Genomic DNA, 15,991 nt, shown 5'->3' with positions numbered 1-15,991 from the left:
AATAAAACAGGTATGTTAGTTTCTATAGTAAACACAGACAGTAATAAAACAGGTATGTTAGTTTCTATAGTAAACACAGACAGTAATAAAACAGGTATGTTAGTTTCTATAGTAAACACAGACAGTAATAAAACAGGTATGTTAGTTTCTATAGTAAACACAGACAGTAATAAAACAGGTATGTTAGTTTCTATAGTAAACACAGACAGTAATAAAACAGGTATGTTAGTTTCTATAGTAAACACAGACAGTAATAAAACAGGTATGTTAGTTTCTATAGTAAACACAGACAGTAATAAAACAGGTATGTTAGTTTCTATAGTAAACACAGACAGTAATAAAACAGGTATGTTAGTTTCTATAGTAAACACAGACAGTAATAAAACAGGTATGTTAGTTTCTATAGTAAACACAGACAGTAATAAAACAGGTATGTTAGTTTCTATAGTAAACACAGACAGTAATAAAACAGGTATGTTAGTTTCTATAGTAAACACAGACAGTAATAAAACAGGTATGTTAGTTTCTATAGTAAACACAGACAGTAATAAAACAGGTATGTTAGTTTCTATAGTAAACACAGACAGTAATAAAACAGGTATGTTAGTTTCTATAGTAAACACAGACAGTAATAAAACAGGTATGTTAGTTTCTATAGTAAACACAGACAGTAATAAAACAGGTATGTTAGTTTCTATAGTAAACACAGACAGTAATAAAACAGGTATGTTAGTTTCTATAGTAAACACAGACAGTAATAAAACAGGTATGTTAGTTTCTATAGTAAACACAGACAGTAATAAAACAGGTATGTTAGTTTCTATAGTAAACACAGACAGTAATAAAACAGGTATGTTAGTTTCTATAGTAAACACAGACAGTAATAAAACAGGTATGTTAGTTTCTATAGTAAACACAGACAGTAATAAAACAGGTATGTTAGTTTCTATAGTAAACACAGACAGTAATAAAACAGGTATGTTAGTTTCTATAGTAAACACAGACAGTAATAAAACAGGTATGTTAGTTTCTATAGTAAACAGACAGTAATAAAACAGGTATGTTAGTTTCTATAGTAAACACAGACAGTAATAAAACAGGTATGTTAGTTTCTATAGTAAACACAGACAGTAATAAAACAGGTATGTTAGTTTCTATAGTAAACACAGACAGTAATAAAACAGGTATGTTAGTTTCTATAGTAAACACAGACAGTAATAAAACAGGTATGTTAGTTTCTATAGTAAACAGACAGTAATAAAACAGGTATGTTAGTTTCTATAGTAAACACAGACAGTAATAAAACAGGTATGTTAGTTTCTATAGTAAACACAGACAGTAATAAAACAGGTATGTTAGTTTCTATAGTAAACACAGACAGTAATAAAACAGGTATGTTAGTTTCTATAGTAAACAGAGTAATAAAACAGGTATGTTAGTTTCTATAGTAAACACAGACAGTAATAAAACAGGTATGTTAGTTTCTATAGTAAACACAGACAGTAATAAAACAGGTATGTTAGTTTCTATAGTAAACACAGACAGTAATAAAACAGGTATGTTAGTTTCTATAGTAAACACAGACAGTAATAAAACAGGTATATTAGTTTCTATAGTAAACACAGACAGTAATAAAACAGGTATGTTAGTTTCTATAGTAAACACAGACAGTAATAAAACAGGTATGTTAGTTTCTATAGTAAACACAGACAGTAATAAAACAGGTATGTTAGTTTCTATAGTAAACACAGACAGTCATTAAACAGGTATGTTAGTTTCTATAGTAAACACAGACAGTAATAAAACAGGTATGTTAGTTTCTATAGTAAACACAGACAGTAATAAAACAGGTATATTAGTTTCTATAGTAAACACAGACAGTCATTAAACAGGTATGTTAGTTTCTATAGTAAACACAGACAGTAATAAAACAGGTATGTTAGTTTCTATAGTAAACACAGACAGTAATAAAACAGGTATGTTAGTTTCTATAGTAAACACAGACAGTAATAAAACAGGTATATTAGTTTCTATAGTAAACACAGACAGTAATAAAACAGGTATGTTAGTTTCTATAGTAAACACAGACAGTAATAAAACAGGTATGTTAGTTTCTATAGTAAACAGACAGTAATAAAACAGGTATGTTAGTTTCTATAGTAAACACAGACAGTAATAAAACAGGTATGTTAGTTTCTATAGTAAACACAGACAGTAATAAAACAGGTATGTTAGTTTCTATAGTAAACACAGACAGTAATAAAACAGGTATGTTAGTTTCTATAGTAAACACAGACAGTAATAAAACAGGTATGTTAGTTTCTATAGTAAACACAGACAGTAATAAAACAGGTATGTTAGTTTCTATAGTAAACAGACAGTAATAAAACAGGTATGTTAGTTTCTATAGTAAACACAGACAGTAATAAAACAGGTATATTAGTTTCTATAGTAAACACAGACAGTAATAAAACAGGTATATTAGTTTCTATAGTAAACACAGACAGTAATAAAACAGGTATGTTAGTTTCTATAGTAAACACAGACAGTAATAAAACAGGTATGTTAGTTTCTATAGTAAACAGACAGTAATAAAACAGGTATGTTAGTTTCTATAGTAAACACAGACAGTAATAAAACAGGTATGTTAGTTTCTATAGTAAACACAGACAGTAATAAAACAGGTATGTTAGTTTCTATAGTAAACACAGACAGTAATAAAACAGGTATGTTAGTTTCTATAGTAAACACAGACAGTAATAAAACAGGTATGTTAGTTTCTATAGTAAACACAGACAGTAATAAAACAGGTATGTTAGTTTCTATAGTAAACAGACAGTAATAAAACAGGTATGTTAGTTTCTATAGTAAACACAGACAGTAATAAAACAGGTATGTTAGTTTCTATAGTAAACACAGACAGTAATAAAACAGGTATGTTAGTTTCTATAGTAAACACAGACAGTAATAAAACAGGTATGTTAGTTTCTATAGTAAACACAGACAGTAATAAACAGGTATGTTAGTTTCTATAGTAAACACAGACAGTAATAAAACAGGTATATTAGTTTCTATAGTAAACAGACAGTCATTAAACAGGTATGTTAGTTTCTATAGTAAACACAGACAGTAATAAACAGGTATATTAGTTTCTATAGTAAACACAGACAGTAATAAAACAGGTATATTAGTTTCTATAGTAAACAGACAGTCATTAAACAGGTATGTTAGTTTCTATAGTAAACAGACAGTCATTAAACAGGTATGCTAGTTTCTATGCATCTAAAGATGACAGATTACATAGTTGTGGTGTAAAGTCATGACACAGAGTGCCACCCTACACCCTATGTAGTGCACTACTTTTGACCAGCGTGGTTATAAGTAGTGCACTATATAGGAAATATAGGATGCCGCTCCAGATGCAGCCAGTGTCATACGATCAAGCAGAACACTGACCTCATAGACGTGCAGTATCTGTGGGCCGATGTCATCTCCTACGACAGGGTTCTCTTTAGGCTGCCAGTTAGCAACAGGCAGGAAGACCTGGTCTGGGGCGGACACCCTACAGCAGAGAGAGGGAGAGGAGAAAGAAGAGAAGAAGCGGGAGGAAGAGGAGAAAGAAGAGAAGCGGGAGGGAGGGAGGGAGGGAGAAGAGAAGAGGGAGAGAGAAGGAGGGAGGGAGGGAGGGGAGGGAGGGAGGGAGGGAGGGAGGGAGGGAGGGAGGGAGGGAGGGAGAGAGAAGAGAAGAGAAGAGGGAGAGAAGAAGAGAAGAGGGAGATAAGAAGAGAAGAGAAGAGGGAGAAAGAAGAGAAGAGAAGGGGGGTTAGAGCTCACATACTGTGGGGTGGTGGTTGTTGTTTGCGGTGGTTTCTAACATTTTGTTTATTGACGTTTTTTCTCTCACAATTAACATCCAGTAACATTATACAAGCCACGGATATATTCCCAACAGGACTGTCCTAAGAGCTGGTAGAGTTAAGACATTCCCAACAGGACTGTCCTAAGAGCTGGTAGAGTTAAGACATTCCCAACAGGACTGTCCTAAGAGCTGGTAGAGTTAAGACATTCCCAACAGGACTGTCCTAAGAGCTGGTAGAGTTAAGACATTCCCAACAGGACTATCCTAAGAGCTGGTAGAGTTAAGACATTCCCAACAGGACTATCCTAAGAGCTGGTAGAGTTAAGACATGGGTACTGTCTCTACTGAGCATTTACCAAGAATGCACATCTGTCGTGGCTTAATATTCATGCCTCATTCATTCCCCAGTCTGTCTGTTTACAGAAGCAAACCAGGCTAAACTCTCCTGTGATACATCACCGGGGTCAAGCTTCCTGCCATCCAGGACCTCTATACCAGGCGGTGTCAAAGGAAGGCCCTAAAAATTGTCAAAGACTCCAGCCACCCAAGTCATAGACCGTTCTCTCTGCTACCGCACGGCAAGCGGTACCGGAGCGCCAAGTCTAGGACCAAAATACTCCTTAACATCTTCTACCCCCTAAAGCCATGAGACTGCTGAACAATTCATCAAATGGCTACCCAGACTATTTGCATTGTCCCCCGTTCTACGCTGCTGCTACTCTCTGTTTATTATCTCTGCATAGTCACTTTAATAACTCTACCTACATGTACATATTACCTCAATTACCTCAACACCGGTGCTCCCGCACATTGACTCTGTACCGGTACCCCCTGTATATAGTCTCCACATTGACTCTGTACCGGTACCCCCTGTATATAGCCTCCACATTGACTCTGTACCGGTACCCCCTGTATATAGCCTCCACATTGACTCTGTACCGGTACCCCCTGTATATAGCCTCCACATTGACTCAGTACCGGTACCCCCTGTATATAGCCTCCACATTGACTCAGTACCGGTACCCCCTGTATATAGCCTCCACATTGACTCTGTACTGGTACCCCCCTGAATATAGCCTCCACATTCACTCAGTACCGGTACCCCCTGTATATAGCCTCCACATTGACTCTGTACCAGTACCCCCTGTATATAGCCTCCACATTGACTCTGTACCGGTACCCCCTGTATATAGCCTCCACATTGACTCTGTACCGGTACCCCCTGTATATAGCCTCCACATTGACTCTGTACCGGTACCACCCTGTATATAGCCTCCACATTGACTCTGTACCGGTACCCCCTGTATATTGCCTCCACATTGACTCAGTACCGGTACCCCCCTGTATATAGGCTCCACATTGACTCTGTACCGTAATACCCTGTATATAGCCTCCACATTGACTCTGTACCGGTTCCCCCTGTATATAGCCTCCACTTTGACTCTGTACCGGTTCCCCCTGTATATAGCCTCCACATTGTCTCTGTACCGTAATACCCTGTATATAGCCTCCACATTGACTCAGTACCGGTACCCCCTGTATATAGCCTCCACATTGACTCTGTACCGTAATACCCTGTATATAGCCTCCACATTGACTCTGTACCGGTACCCCCTGTATATAGCCTCCACATTGACTCAGTACCGGTACCCCCTGTATATAGCCTCCACATTGTCTCTGTACCGTAATACCCTGTATATAGCCTCCACATTGACTCTGTACCGGTACCCCCTGTATATAGCCTCCACATTGACTCTGTACCGGTACCCCCTGTATATAGCCTCCACTTTGACTCTGTACCGGTTCCCCCTGTATATAGCCTCCACATTGTCTCTGTACCGTAATACCCTGTATATAGCCTCCACATTGACTCAGTACCGGTACCCCCTGTATATAGCCTCCACATTGACTCTGTACCGTAATACCCTGTATATAGCCTCCACATTGACTCTGTACCGGTACCCCCTGTATATAGCCTCCACATTGACTCAGTACCGGTACCCCCTGTATATAGCCTCCACATTGTCTCTGTACCGTAATACCCTGTATATAGCCTCCACATTGACTCTGTACCGGTACCCCCTGTATATAGCCTCCACATTGACTCTGTACCGTAACACCCTGTATATAGCCTCCACATTGACTCTGTACCGTAATACCCTGTATATAGCCTCCACATTGACTCTGTACCAGTACCCCCTGTATATAGCCTCGCTATTGTTATTTACTGTTGCTCTTTAAATACTTGTTACTTTTATCTCTTACTTTTTTTATAGGTATTTTCTTAAAACTGCATCATTGGTTATGGGCTTCTAAGTAAACATTTCACTGTAAGGTCGTCTACACCTGTTGTATTCGGCGCATGTGACAAATAAAATTTGATTTGATAAACACTTAGTTTCTGAGGCAGAACACAAAACAGCTTAACGTCCCTCCTAGGTTTTGAGCTGGCAGACATCTGAGCCTAATTAACTGCAGTCTGCATTGCTGTCATATTATGGACACAATCATCTGAAGAGATCTTATGGATTCATATCATCAGAATCATTTATAAATGTACACTTTATTTACATTTACATTTACATTTTAGTCATTTAGCAGACGCTCTTATCCAGAGCGACTTACAAATTGGCTTTATGATGTTCAGTAAATAAGGTATTATGGTATTCAAATGAGTAAATCATTTATTATGGTATTAAGGTATTCAAATGAGTAAATAAGGTATTATGGTTTTATTAAGGTATTCAAATGAGTAAATAAGGTATTAATAAGGTATTCAATGAGTAAATAAGGTATTAATAAGGTATTGAAATGTGTAAATAATGTATTATTAAGGTATTGAAATGAGTAGATAATGTATTATTAAGGTATTGAAATGAGTAAATAAGGTATTATTAAGGTATTGAAATGAGTGAGAAGACACATACCCTCTGATGTCCACCTTGGCTAGGACAGCCAGCTTTGTGATGCTGAGGACCAGACTGCTGGTGTTGTTGAACTGGTTGGAACTGAAAGACAATATTATATTCTTATATTATAAAAAGACCATAGTAAAAACATGAAGATAAATCATCAGATGACTAATGTGTACAGTACAGGTTGATGCTATAACACACACTTCCAACAAGGTGGCGCCATTGTATATATGATTGTAACTTCATCCAGAATTTTAACTGGTGCCAAAGCCTCAAACTCCTCCACACAATTCCACCACAAGACTCATGGGTTTTAGCTAAAACTATTCTGAACAATTCAACAATGCCTTTGGTCAGCAGAATGTGTGTGTAAAGAGCTAGGGGACTGGCAGAGTAAACAGGAGGTTACGAGACCAATGGTTTTTCCTTCACAACAACAGAATACATATACTCTGTAATTGAAATGCCACTCTGAAATCAAGCAGGGAGAACACAAATACATGTCTAAGGTTATGTCCCAAATGGCAGCCTACCCTATGCCCTATATATAGTGCACTAATTAGGGAGTAAGGTACCATTTAGGACACATTTTCAGTCTCACACTGTGTCACCACAGTCAGGGTGTGTGGAGAAAGTACAAGGACTCTCTCTCTAAAAGGGCTTCTCTCTCTCTCTCTAAAAGGGCTTCTCTCTCTCTCTCTCTAAAAGGGCTTCTCTCTCTCTCTCTCTAAAAGGGCTTCTCTCTCTCTCAAATGGCTTCTCTCTCTCGCTCTAAAAGGGCTTCTCTCTCTCTCTAAAAGGGCTTATCTCTCTCTCTCTCTCTAAAAGGGCTTCTCTCTCTCTCTCTCTCTCTAAAAGGGCTTCTCTCTCTCTCTAAAAGGGCTTCTTCTCTCTCTCTCTAAAAGGGCTTCTCTCTCTCTGTCTCTCTAAAAGGGCTTCTCTCTCTCTGTCTCTCTAAAAGGGCTTCTCTCTCTCTCAATTCAATTTAAGGGTTTTAATGGAATGGGAAACGTATGTTAACATTGCCAAAGCAAGTGAACTAGATAATATACAAAAGTGAAATAAACAATAAAAATGAACAGTAAACATTACACTCACAGAAGTTCCAAAAGAATAAAGACATTACAAATGTCATATGATGTGTATATATATACAGTGTTGTAACGATGTGCAAATGGTTAAAGTACAAAAGGGAAAATAAATAAACATAAATATGGGTTGTATTTACAATGGTGTTTGTTCTTCACTGGTTGACCTTTTCTTGTGGCAACAGGTCACACATCTTGCTGCTGTGATGGCACACTGTGGTATTTCACCCAGTAGATATGGGAGTTTATTAAAATCTGGTTTGTTTTCGAGTTCTTTGTGGATCAGTGAAATCTGAGGGAAATATGTGTCTCTAATATGGTCATACATTTGGCAGGAGGTTAGGAAGTGCAGATCAGTTTCCACCTCACTTTGTGGGCAGTGTGCACATAGCCTGTCTTCTCTTGAGAGCCATGTCTGCCTACGGCGACCTTTCTCAATAGCAAGGCTATGCTCACTGAGTCTGTACATAGTCAAAGCTTTCCTTAATAAGTGTGGGTCAGTCACAGTGGTCAGGTATTCTGCCACTGTGTACTCTCTGTTTAGGACCAAATAGCATTCTAGTTTTTTGTTAATTCTTTCCAATGTGTCACGTAATTACCTTTTTGTTTTCTCATGATGTGGTTGGATCTAATTGTGTTGCTGTCCTGGGGCTCTGTGGGGTCTGTTTGTGTTTGTGAACAGAGCTCCAGGACCAGCCTGCTTAGGGGACTCTTCTCCAGGTTCATCTCTCTGTAGGTGATGGCTTTGTTATGGAAGGTTTGGGAATCGCTTCCTTTTAGGTGGTTGCAGAATTTAAGGTCTCTTTTCTGGATTTTTATAATTAGCGGGTATCGGCCTAATTCTGCTCTGCATTATTTGGTGTTTTAGGTTGTACACAGAGGATATTTTTACAACATTCTGCATGCAGTGTCTCAATTTGGTGTTTGTCCCATTTTGTGAGTTCTTGGTTGGTGAGCGGACCCAAGACCTCACAACCATAAAGGGCAATGGGTTCTTCTCTCTCTCTCTCTAAAAGGGCTTCTCTCGCTCTCTCTAAAAGGGCTTCTCTCTCTCTCTCTAAAAGGGCTTCTCTCTCTCTCTAAAAGGGCTTCTCTCTCTCACACTCTAAAAGGGCTTCTCTCGCTCTCTCTAAAAGGGCTTCTCTCTCTCTCTAAAAGGGCTTCTCTCTCTCTCTAAAAGGGCTTCTCTCTCTCACACTCTAAAAGGGCTTCTCTCGCTCTCTCTCTCATTCTAAAAGGGCTTCTCTCGCTCTCTCTAAAAGGGCTTCTTTCACTCTCTCTAAAAGTGCTTCTCTCTCTCTCTAAAAGGGCTTCTCTCTCTCACACTAAAAGGGCTTCTCTCTCTCACACTCTAAAAGGGCTTCTCTCGCTCTCTCTCTCATTCTAAAAGGGCTTCTCTCTCTCTCTAAAAGGGCTTCTCTCTCTCTCTAAAAGGGCTTCTCTCTCACACACTCTAAAAGGGCTTCTCTCGCTCTCTCTCTCATTCTAAAAGGGCTTCTCTCGCTCTCTCTCTCTCTCTAAAAGGGCTTCTCTTGCTCTCTCTCTCTCACTCTAAAAGGGCTTCTCTCGCTCTCTAAATGGGCTTCTCGCTCTCTCTCTAAAAGGGCTTCTCTCGCTCTCTCTCGCTCTCTCTCTCTCTCTCACACTCTAAAAGGAGGCACGTATTACCTTCATGATGAAGTTATCATGGACAAAAGATCAAGGTTATTTTGTCAAACGGCAGTCGATCATCATGTCACCAGAATTAGACCCTCAACTTTTTATTAGAAAGCAGCATCAAGCTCATTACCGTGCACTTTCACCACCCTGTGAAGATCATCATAACTGATTTCATCTGTAGCCTAATAAACTGCATGCTTTCCCCAGTCATAGTGGGAGGACCACACACCATATCATCGCATGACTCACAGTTTACTTTGATATGATGGTTATTATATCAATATTTGTGCATAAAAGCCTTTAATGACATAGTACATTTTACTGACACAAAAAGATCCCACCTTGTATAACGTATTTTGTTTTGTTGACATTTGGAAAGTTTACAGAAAATGTTTGTGTTTTCATCAGGCCTGTCATTTTTTTATCCGACATTACTGGAAACTTTACTGGAAAATCTTGGCCACGTTCTGTTATAATCTCCACCCGGCACAGCCAGAAGAGGACTGGCCACCCCTCATAGCCTGGTTCCTCTCTAGGTTTCTTCCTAGGTTCTGGCCTTTCTAGGGAGTTTTTCCTAGCCACCCCTCATAGCCTGGTTCCTCTCTAGGTTTCTTCCTAGGTTCTGGCCTTTCTAGGGAGTTTTTCCTAGCCACCGTGCTTCTACACCTAGATTTGGGGGTTTTAGGCTGGGTTTCTGTACAGCACTTTGAGATATCAGCTGATGTAAGAAAGGCTATATAAATAAATCTGATTTGATTTACAGGAAACCTGGTTAGAGGGTGACATATAACAACAGGAAACCTGGTTAGAGAGTGACATATAACAACAGGAAACCTGGTTAGAGAGTGACATATAACAACAGGAAACCTGGTTAGAGAGTGACATATAACAACAGGAAACCTGGTTAGAGAGTGACATATAACAACAGGAAACCTGGTTAGAGAGTGACATATAACAACAGGAAACCTGGTTAGAGAGTGACATATAACAACAGGAAACCTGGTTAGAGAGTGACATATAACAACAGGAAACCTGGTTAGAGAGTGACATATAACAACAGGAAACCTGGTTAGAGAGTGACATATAACAACAGGAAACCTGGTTAGAGAGTGACATATAACAACAGGAAACCTGGTTAGAGAGTGACATATAACAACAGGAAACCTGGTTAGAGAGTGACATATAACAACAGGAAACCTGGTTAGAGAGTGACATATAACAACAGGAAACCTGGTTAGAGAGTGACATATAACAACAGGAAACCTGGTTAGAGAGTGACATATAACAACAGGAAACCTGGTTAGAGAGTGACATATAACAACAGGAAACCTGGTTAGAGAGTGACATATAACAACAGGAAACCTGGTTAGAGAGTGACATATAACAACAGGAAACCTGGTTAGAGAGTGACATATAACAACAGGAAACCTGGTTAGAGAGTGACATATAACAACAGGAAACCTGGTTAGAGAGTGACATATAACAACAGGAAACCTGGTTAGAGAGTGACATAACAACAGGAAACCTGGTTAGAGAGTGACATATAACAACAGGAAACCTGGTTAGAGAGTGACATATAACAACAGGAAACCTGGTTAGAGAGTGACATATAACAACAGGAAACCTGGTTAGAGAGTGACATATAACAACAGGAAACCTGGTTAGAGAGTGACATATAACAACAGGAAACCTGGTTAGAGAGTGACATATAACAACAGGAAACCTGGTTAGAGAGTGACATATAACAACAGGAAACCTGGTTAGAGAGTGACATATAACAACAGGAAACCTGGTTAGAGAGTGACATATAACAACAGGAAACCTGGTTAGAGAGTGACATATAACAACAGGAAACCTGGTTAGAGAGTGACATATAACAACAGGAAACCTGGTTAGAGAGTGACATATAACAACAGGAAACCTGGTTAGAGAGTGACATATAACAACAGGAAACCTGGTTAGAGAGTGACATATAACAACAGGAAACCTGGTTAGAGAGTGACATATAACAACAGGAAACCTGGTTAGAGAGTGACATATAACAACAGGAAACCTGGTTAGAGAGTGACATATAACAACAGGAAACCTGGTTAGAGAGTGACATATAACAACAGGAAACCTGGTTAGAGAGTGACATATAACAACAGGAAACCTGGTTAGAGAGTGACATATAACAACAGGAAACCTGGTTAGAGAGTGACATATAACAACAGGAAACCTGGTTAGAGAGTGACATATAACAACAGGAAACCTGGTTAGAGAGTGACATATAACAACAGGAAACCTGGTTAGAGAGTGACATATAACAACAGGAAACCTGGTTAGAGAGTGACATATAACAACAGGAAACCTGGTTAGAGAGTGACATATAACAACAGGAAACCTGGTTAGAGAGTGACATATAACAACAGGAAACCTGGTTAGAGAGTGACATATAACAACAGGAAACCTGGTTAGAGAGTGACATATAACAACAGGAAACCTGGTTAGAGAGTGACATATAACAACAGGAAACCTGGTTAGAGAGTGACATATAACAACAGGAAACCTGGTTAGAGAGTGACATATAACAACAGGAAACCTGGTTAGAGAGTGACATATAACAACAGGAAACCTGGTTAGAGAGTGACATATAACAACAGGAAACCTGGTTAGAGAGTGACATATAACAACAGGAAACCTGGTTAGAGAGTGACATATAACAACAGGAAACCTGGTTAGAGAGTGACATATAACAACAGGAAACCTGGTTAGAGAGTGACATATAACAACAGGAAACCTGGTTAGAGAGTGACATATAACAACAGGAAACCTGGTTAGAGAGTGACATATAACAACAGGAAACCTGGTTAGAGAGTGACATATAACAACAGGAAACCTGGTTAGAGAGTGACATATAACAACAGGAAACCTGGTTAGAGAGTGACATATAACAACAGGAAACCTGGTTAGAGAGTGACATATAACAACAGGAAACCTGGTTAGAGAGTGACATATAACAACAGGAAACCTGGTTAGAGAGTGACATATAACAACAGGAAACCTGGTTAGAGAGTGACATATAACAACAGGAAACCTGGTTAGAGAGTGACATATAACAACAGGAAACCTGGTTAGAGAGTGACATATAACAACAGGAAACCTGGTTAGAGAGTGACATATAACAACAGGAAACCTGGTTAGAGAGTGACATATAACAACAGGAAACCTGGTTAGAGAGTGACATATAACAACAGGAAACCTGGTTAGAGAGTGACATATAACAACAGGAAACCTGGTTAGAGAGTGACATATAACAACAGGAAACCTGGTTAGAGAGTGACATATAACAACAGGAAACCTGGTTAGAGAGTGACATATAACAACAGGAAACCTGGTTAGAGAGTGACATATAACAACAGGAAACCTGGTTAGAGAGTGACATATAACAACAGGAAACCTGGTTAGAGAGTGACATATAACAACAGGAAACCTGGTTAGAGAGTGACATAAAACAGGAAATCCGCTGATGCATAACAACGTTTACAAATTGCTACTTTAATATTCTAACTCTCAACAGTAAGTTGAGACCCCGACTGAGTTTCTCATATGTAGCTACAGCCTTGATTACCTCTGTATCTGCAGGTCAAATTTCACAGACGTGTCCTGCTCTGAGAGCTGGTGAACGCTGAAACGCAGACCGGCCAGCACCTGAAGACGACAAGACACCACAACATCGGGATCACTGTAAGTCACTCCGATCAGAGTCACCTTTATTCACTATGTACCAGGACCCGGTTACACGGTGCCGTCTAGGTGTCCTGTCAACACCAACATAGAAATAGAATACCTAGAACAGACCAACATAGAAATAGAATACCTAGAACAGATATCCCCCCTTTCAGGTCAACAGGACTGTCACCATTTGCATGCTCCATCCCACTCACCTTAGTTCCTCCTTTCATGGGGTTCCCCAGGTCACACACCACCACCCTGGTCTGATTCTCTATCTTGTAGGCACAGGACAATCTAGACAGAGTCTGGAAAGGGACAAATAAATATGTATTTTCTAAGCTTGACTGGTGCAATACGTCTGTGTCCGTCATCATAACATCACTGTTGTATTGTTTTTGGACAAACAAACATGTCTCGTTAGTATTTTAGCATCAGGATTCTTTCAGAGAACCACTTCTAGTGGATAACATCTATGGGGCGGCAGGTTAGCCTAGTGGTTAGAGCGTTGGACTAGTAACCGGAAGGTTGCAATATCGAATCCCCCGAGCTGACAAGGTAAAAATCTATCGTTCTGCCCCATGAACAAACCCACTGTTCCTAGACCGTCATTGTAAAATAAGAATTTGTTCTTAACTGACTTGCCTAGTTAAATAAAAGTTAAAATATATATATTTTTAAATAAATAAAAAAGTGAATCAACGATGAGAGTCTATCAAATGAGTAACTTAACCATCATCACTGTATAGCACCCACCAGAGGAATACAGAGGACAAACACAATGAGGAAAACACCCATTAGAGAGAAGGTCACCAACACCATTACACTTTTATTTAACCTTTATTTGAACTAGGCAAGTCAGTTTAAGAACAAATTCTTATTTACAATGACTGTCTACCCCCCCGGGCCAAACCCTAACCTGGACAACTCTGGGACAATTGTGCGCCAGCCCTATGGGACTCCCAATCACGGCTGCTTGTGATACAGCCTGGAATCGAACCAGGGTCTGTAGTGACGCCTCTAGCGCTGAGAGATGCAGTGCCTTAGACTGCTGCGCCACTCGGGAGCCCAATGAGGGGGAATTTATACCTCACTGCTGGGTACGACCTACCCATACCACCACCATTACAGTTCATAAGGTGAGTTTATACCTCACTGCTGGGTACGACCTACCCATACCACCACCATTACAGTTCATAAGGTGAGTTTATACCTCCCTGTTGGGTACGACCTACCCATACCACCACCATTACAGTTCATCAGGTGAGTTTATACCTCCCTGTTGGGTACGACCTACCCATACCACCACCATTACAGTTCATAAGGTGAGTTTATACCTCCCTGTTGGGTACGACCTACCCATACCACCACCATTACAGTTCATAAGGTGAGTTTATACCTCACTGCTGGGTACGACCTACCCATACCACCACCATTACAGCTCATAAGGTGAGTTTATACCTCCCTGTTGGGTACGACCTACCCATACCACCACCATTACAGTTCATAAGGTGAGTTTATACCTCCCTGTTGGGTACGACCTACCCATACCACCACCATTACAGTTCATAAGGTGAGTTTATACCTCCCTGTTGGGTACGACCTACCCATACCACCACCATTACAGTTCATAAGGTGAGTTTATACCTCACTGTTGGGTACGACCTACCCATACCACCACCATTACAGTTCATAAGGTGAGTTTATACCTCCCTGTTGGGTACGACCTACCCATACCACCACCATTACAGTTCATAAGGTGAGTTTATACCTCCCTGTTGGGTACGACCTACCCATACCACCACCATTACAGTTCATAAGGTGAGTTTATACCTCACTGCTGGGTACGACCTACCCATACCACCACCATTACAGTTCATAAGGTGAGTTTATACCTCACTGCTGGGTACGACCTACCCATACCACCACCATTACAGCTCATAAGGTGAGTTTATACCTCCCTGTTGGGTACGACCTACCCATACCACCACCATTACAGTTCATAAGGTGAGTTTATACCTCCCTGTTGGGTACGACCTACCCATACCACCACCATTACAGTTCATAAGGTGAGTTTATACCTCCCTGTTGGGTACGACCTACCCATACCACCACCATTACAGTTCATAAGGTGAGTTTATACCTCCCTGTTGGGTACGACCTACCCATACCACCACCATTACAGTTCATAAGGTGAGTTTATACCTCACTGTTGGGTACGACCTACCCATACCACCACCATTACAGTTCATAAGGTGAGTTTATACCTCACTGCTGGGTACGACCTACCCATACCACCACCATTACAGTTCATAAGGTGAGTTTATACCTCCCTGTTGGGTACGACCTACCCATACCACCACCATTACAGTTCATAAGGTGAGTTTATACCTCCCTGTTGGGTACGACCTACCCATACCACCACCATTACAGTTCATAAGGTGAGTTTATACCTCACTGCTGGGTACGACCTACCCATACCACCACCATTACAGTTCATAAGGTGAGTTTATACCTCACTGTTGGGTACGACCTACCCATACCACCACCATTACAGTTCATAAGGTGAGTTTATACCTCCCTGTTGGGTACGACCTACCCATACCACCACCATTACAGTTCATAAGGTGAGTTTATACCTCCCTGTTGGGTACGACCTACCCATACCACCACCATTACAGTTCATCAGGTGAGTTTATACCTCCCTGTTGGGTACGACCTACCCATACCACCACCATTACAGTTCATAAGGTGAGTTT

The 15,991-nt window shown here is 40.1% G+C and overlaps 1 protein-coding gene across 1 annotated transcript in view; it reads right to left on the bottom strand.

Moving 5' to 3' along the window:
- LOC106586912 (integrin alpha-V) overlaps positions 1–15,991 on the bottom strand; it is an 89,813-nt gene that overhangs the window by 20,536 nt on the left and 53,286 nt on the right. The window contains exons 21-24 of the mRNA XM_045707873.1: positions 13,448–13,540; positions 13,132–13,211; positions 6,787–6,867; positions 3,457–3,562 (exon numbers count right to left, since the gene is read on the bottom strand). Of these exons, the coding sequence (XP_045563829.1) occupies positions 3,457–3,562; positions 6,787–6,867; positions 13,132–13,211; positions 13,448–13,540 (360 nt within the window). The remainder of the gene's footprint in view (positions 1–3,456; positions 3,563–6,786; positions 6,868–13,131; positions 13,212–13,447; positions 13,541–15,991) is intronic.

The sequence above is a fragment of the Salmo salar genome, chromosome ssa25, assembly GCF_905237065.1.
Source record: "Salmo salar chromosome ssa25, Ssal_v3.1, whole genome shotgun sequence".
NCBI classification, from domain to species: domain Eukaryota; kingdom Metazoa; phylum Chordata; class Actinopteri; order Salmoniformes; family Salmonidae; genus Salmo; species Salmo salar.
The sequence above is the reverse complement of the archived record's forward strand: the minus strand, read 5'-3'. Positions and strand labels throughout refer to the sequence as shown.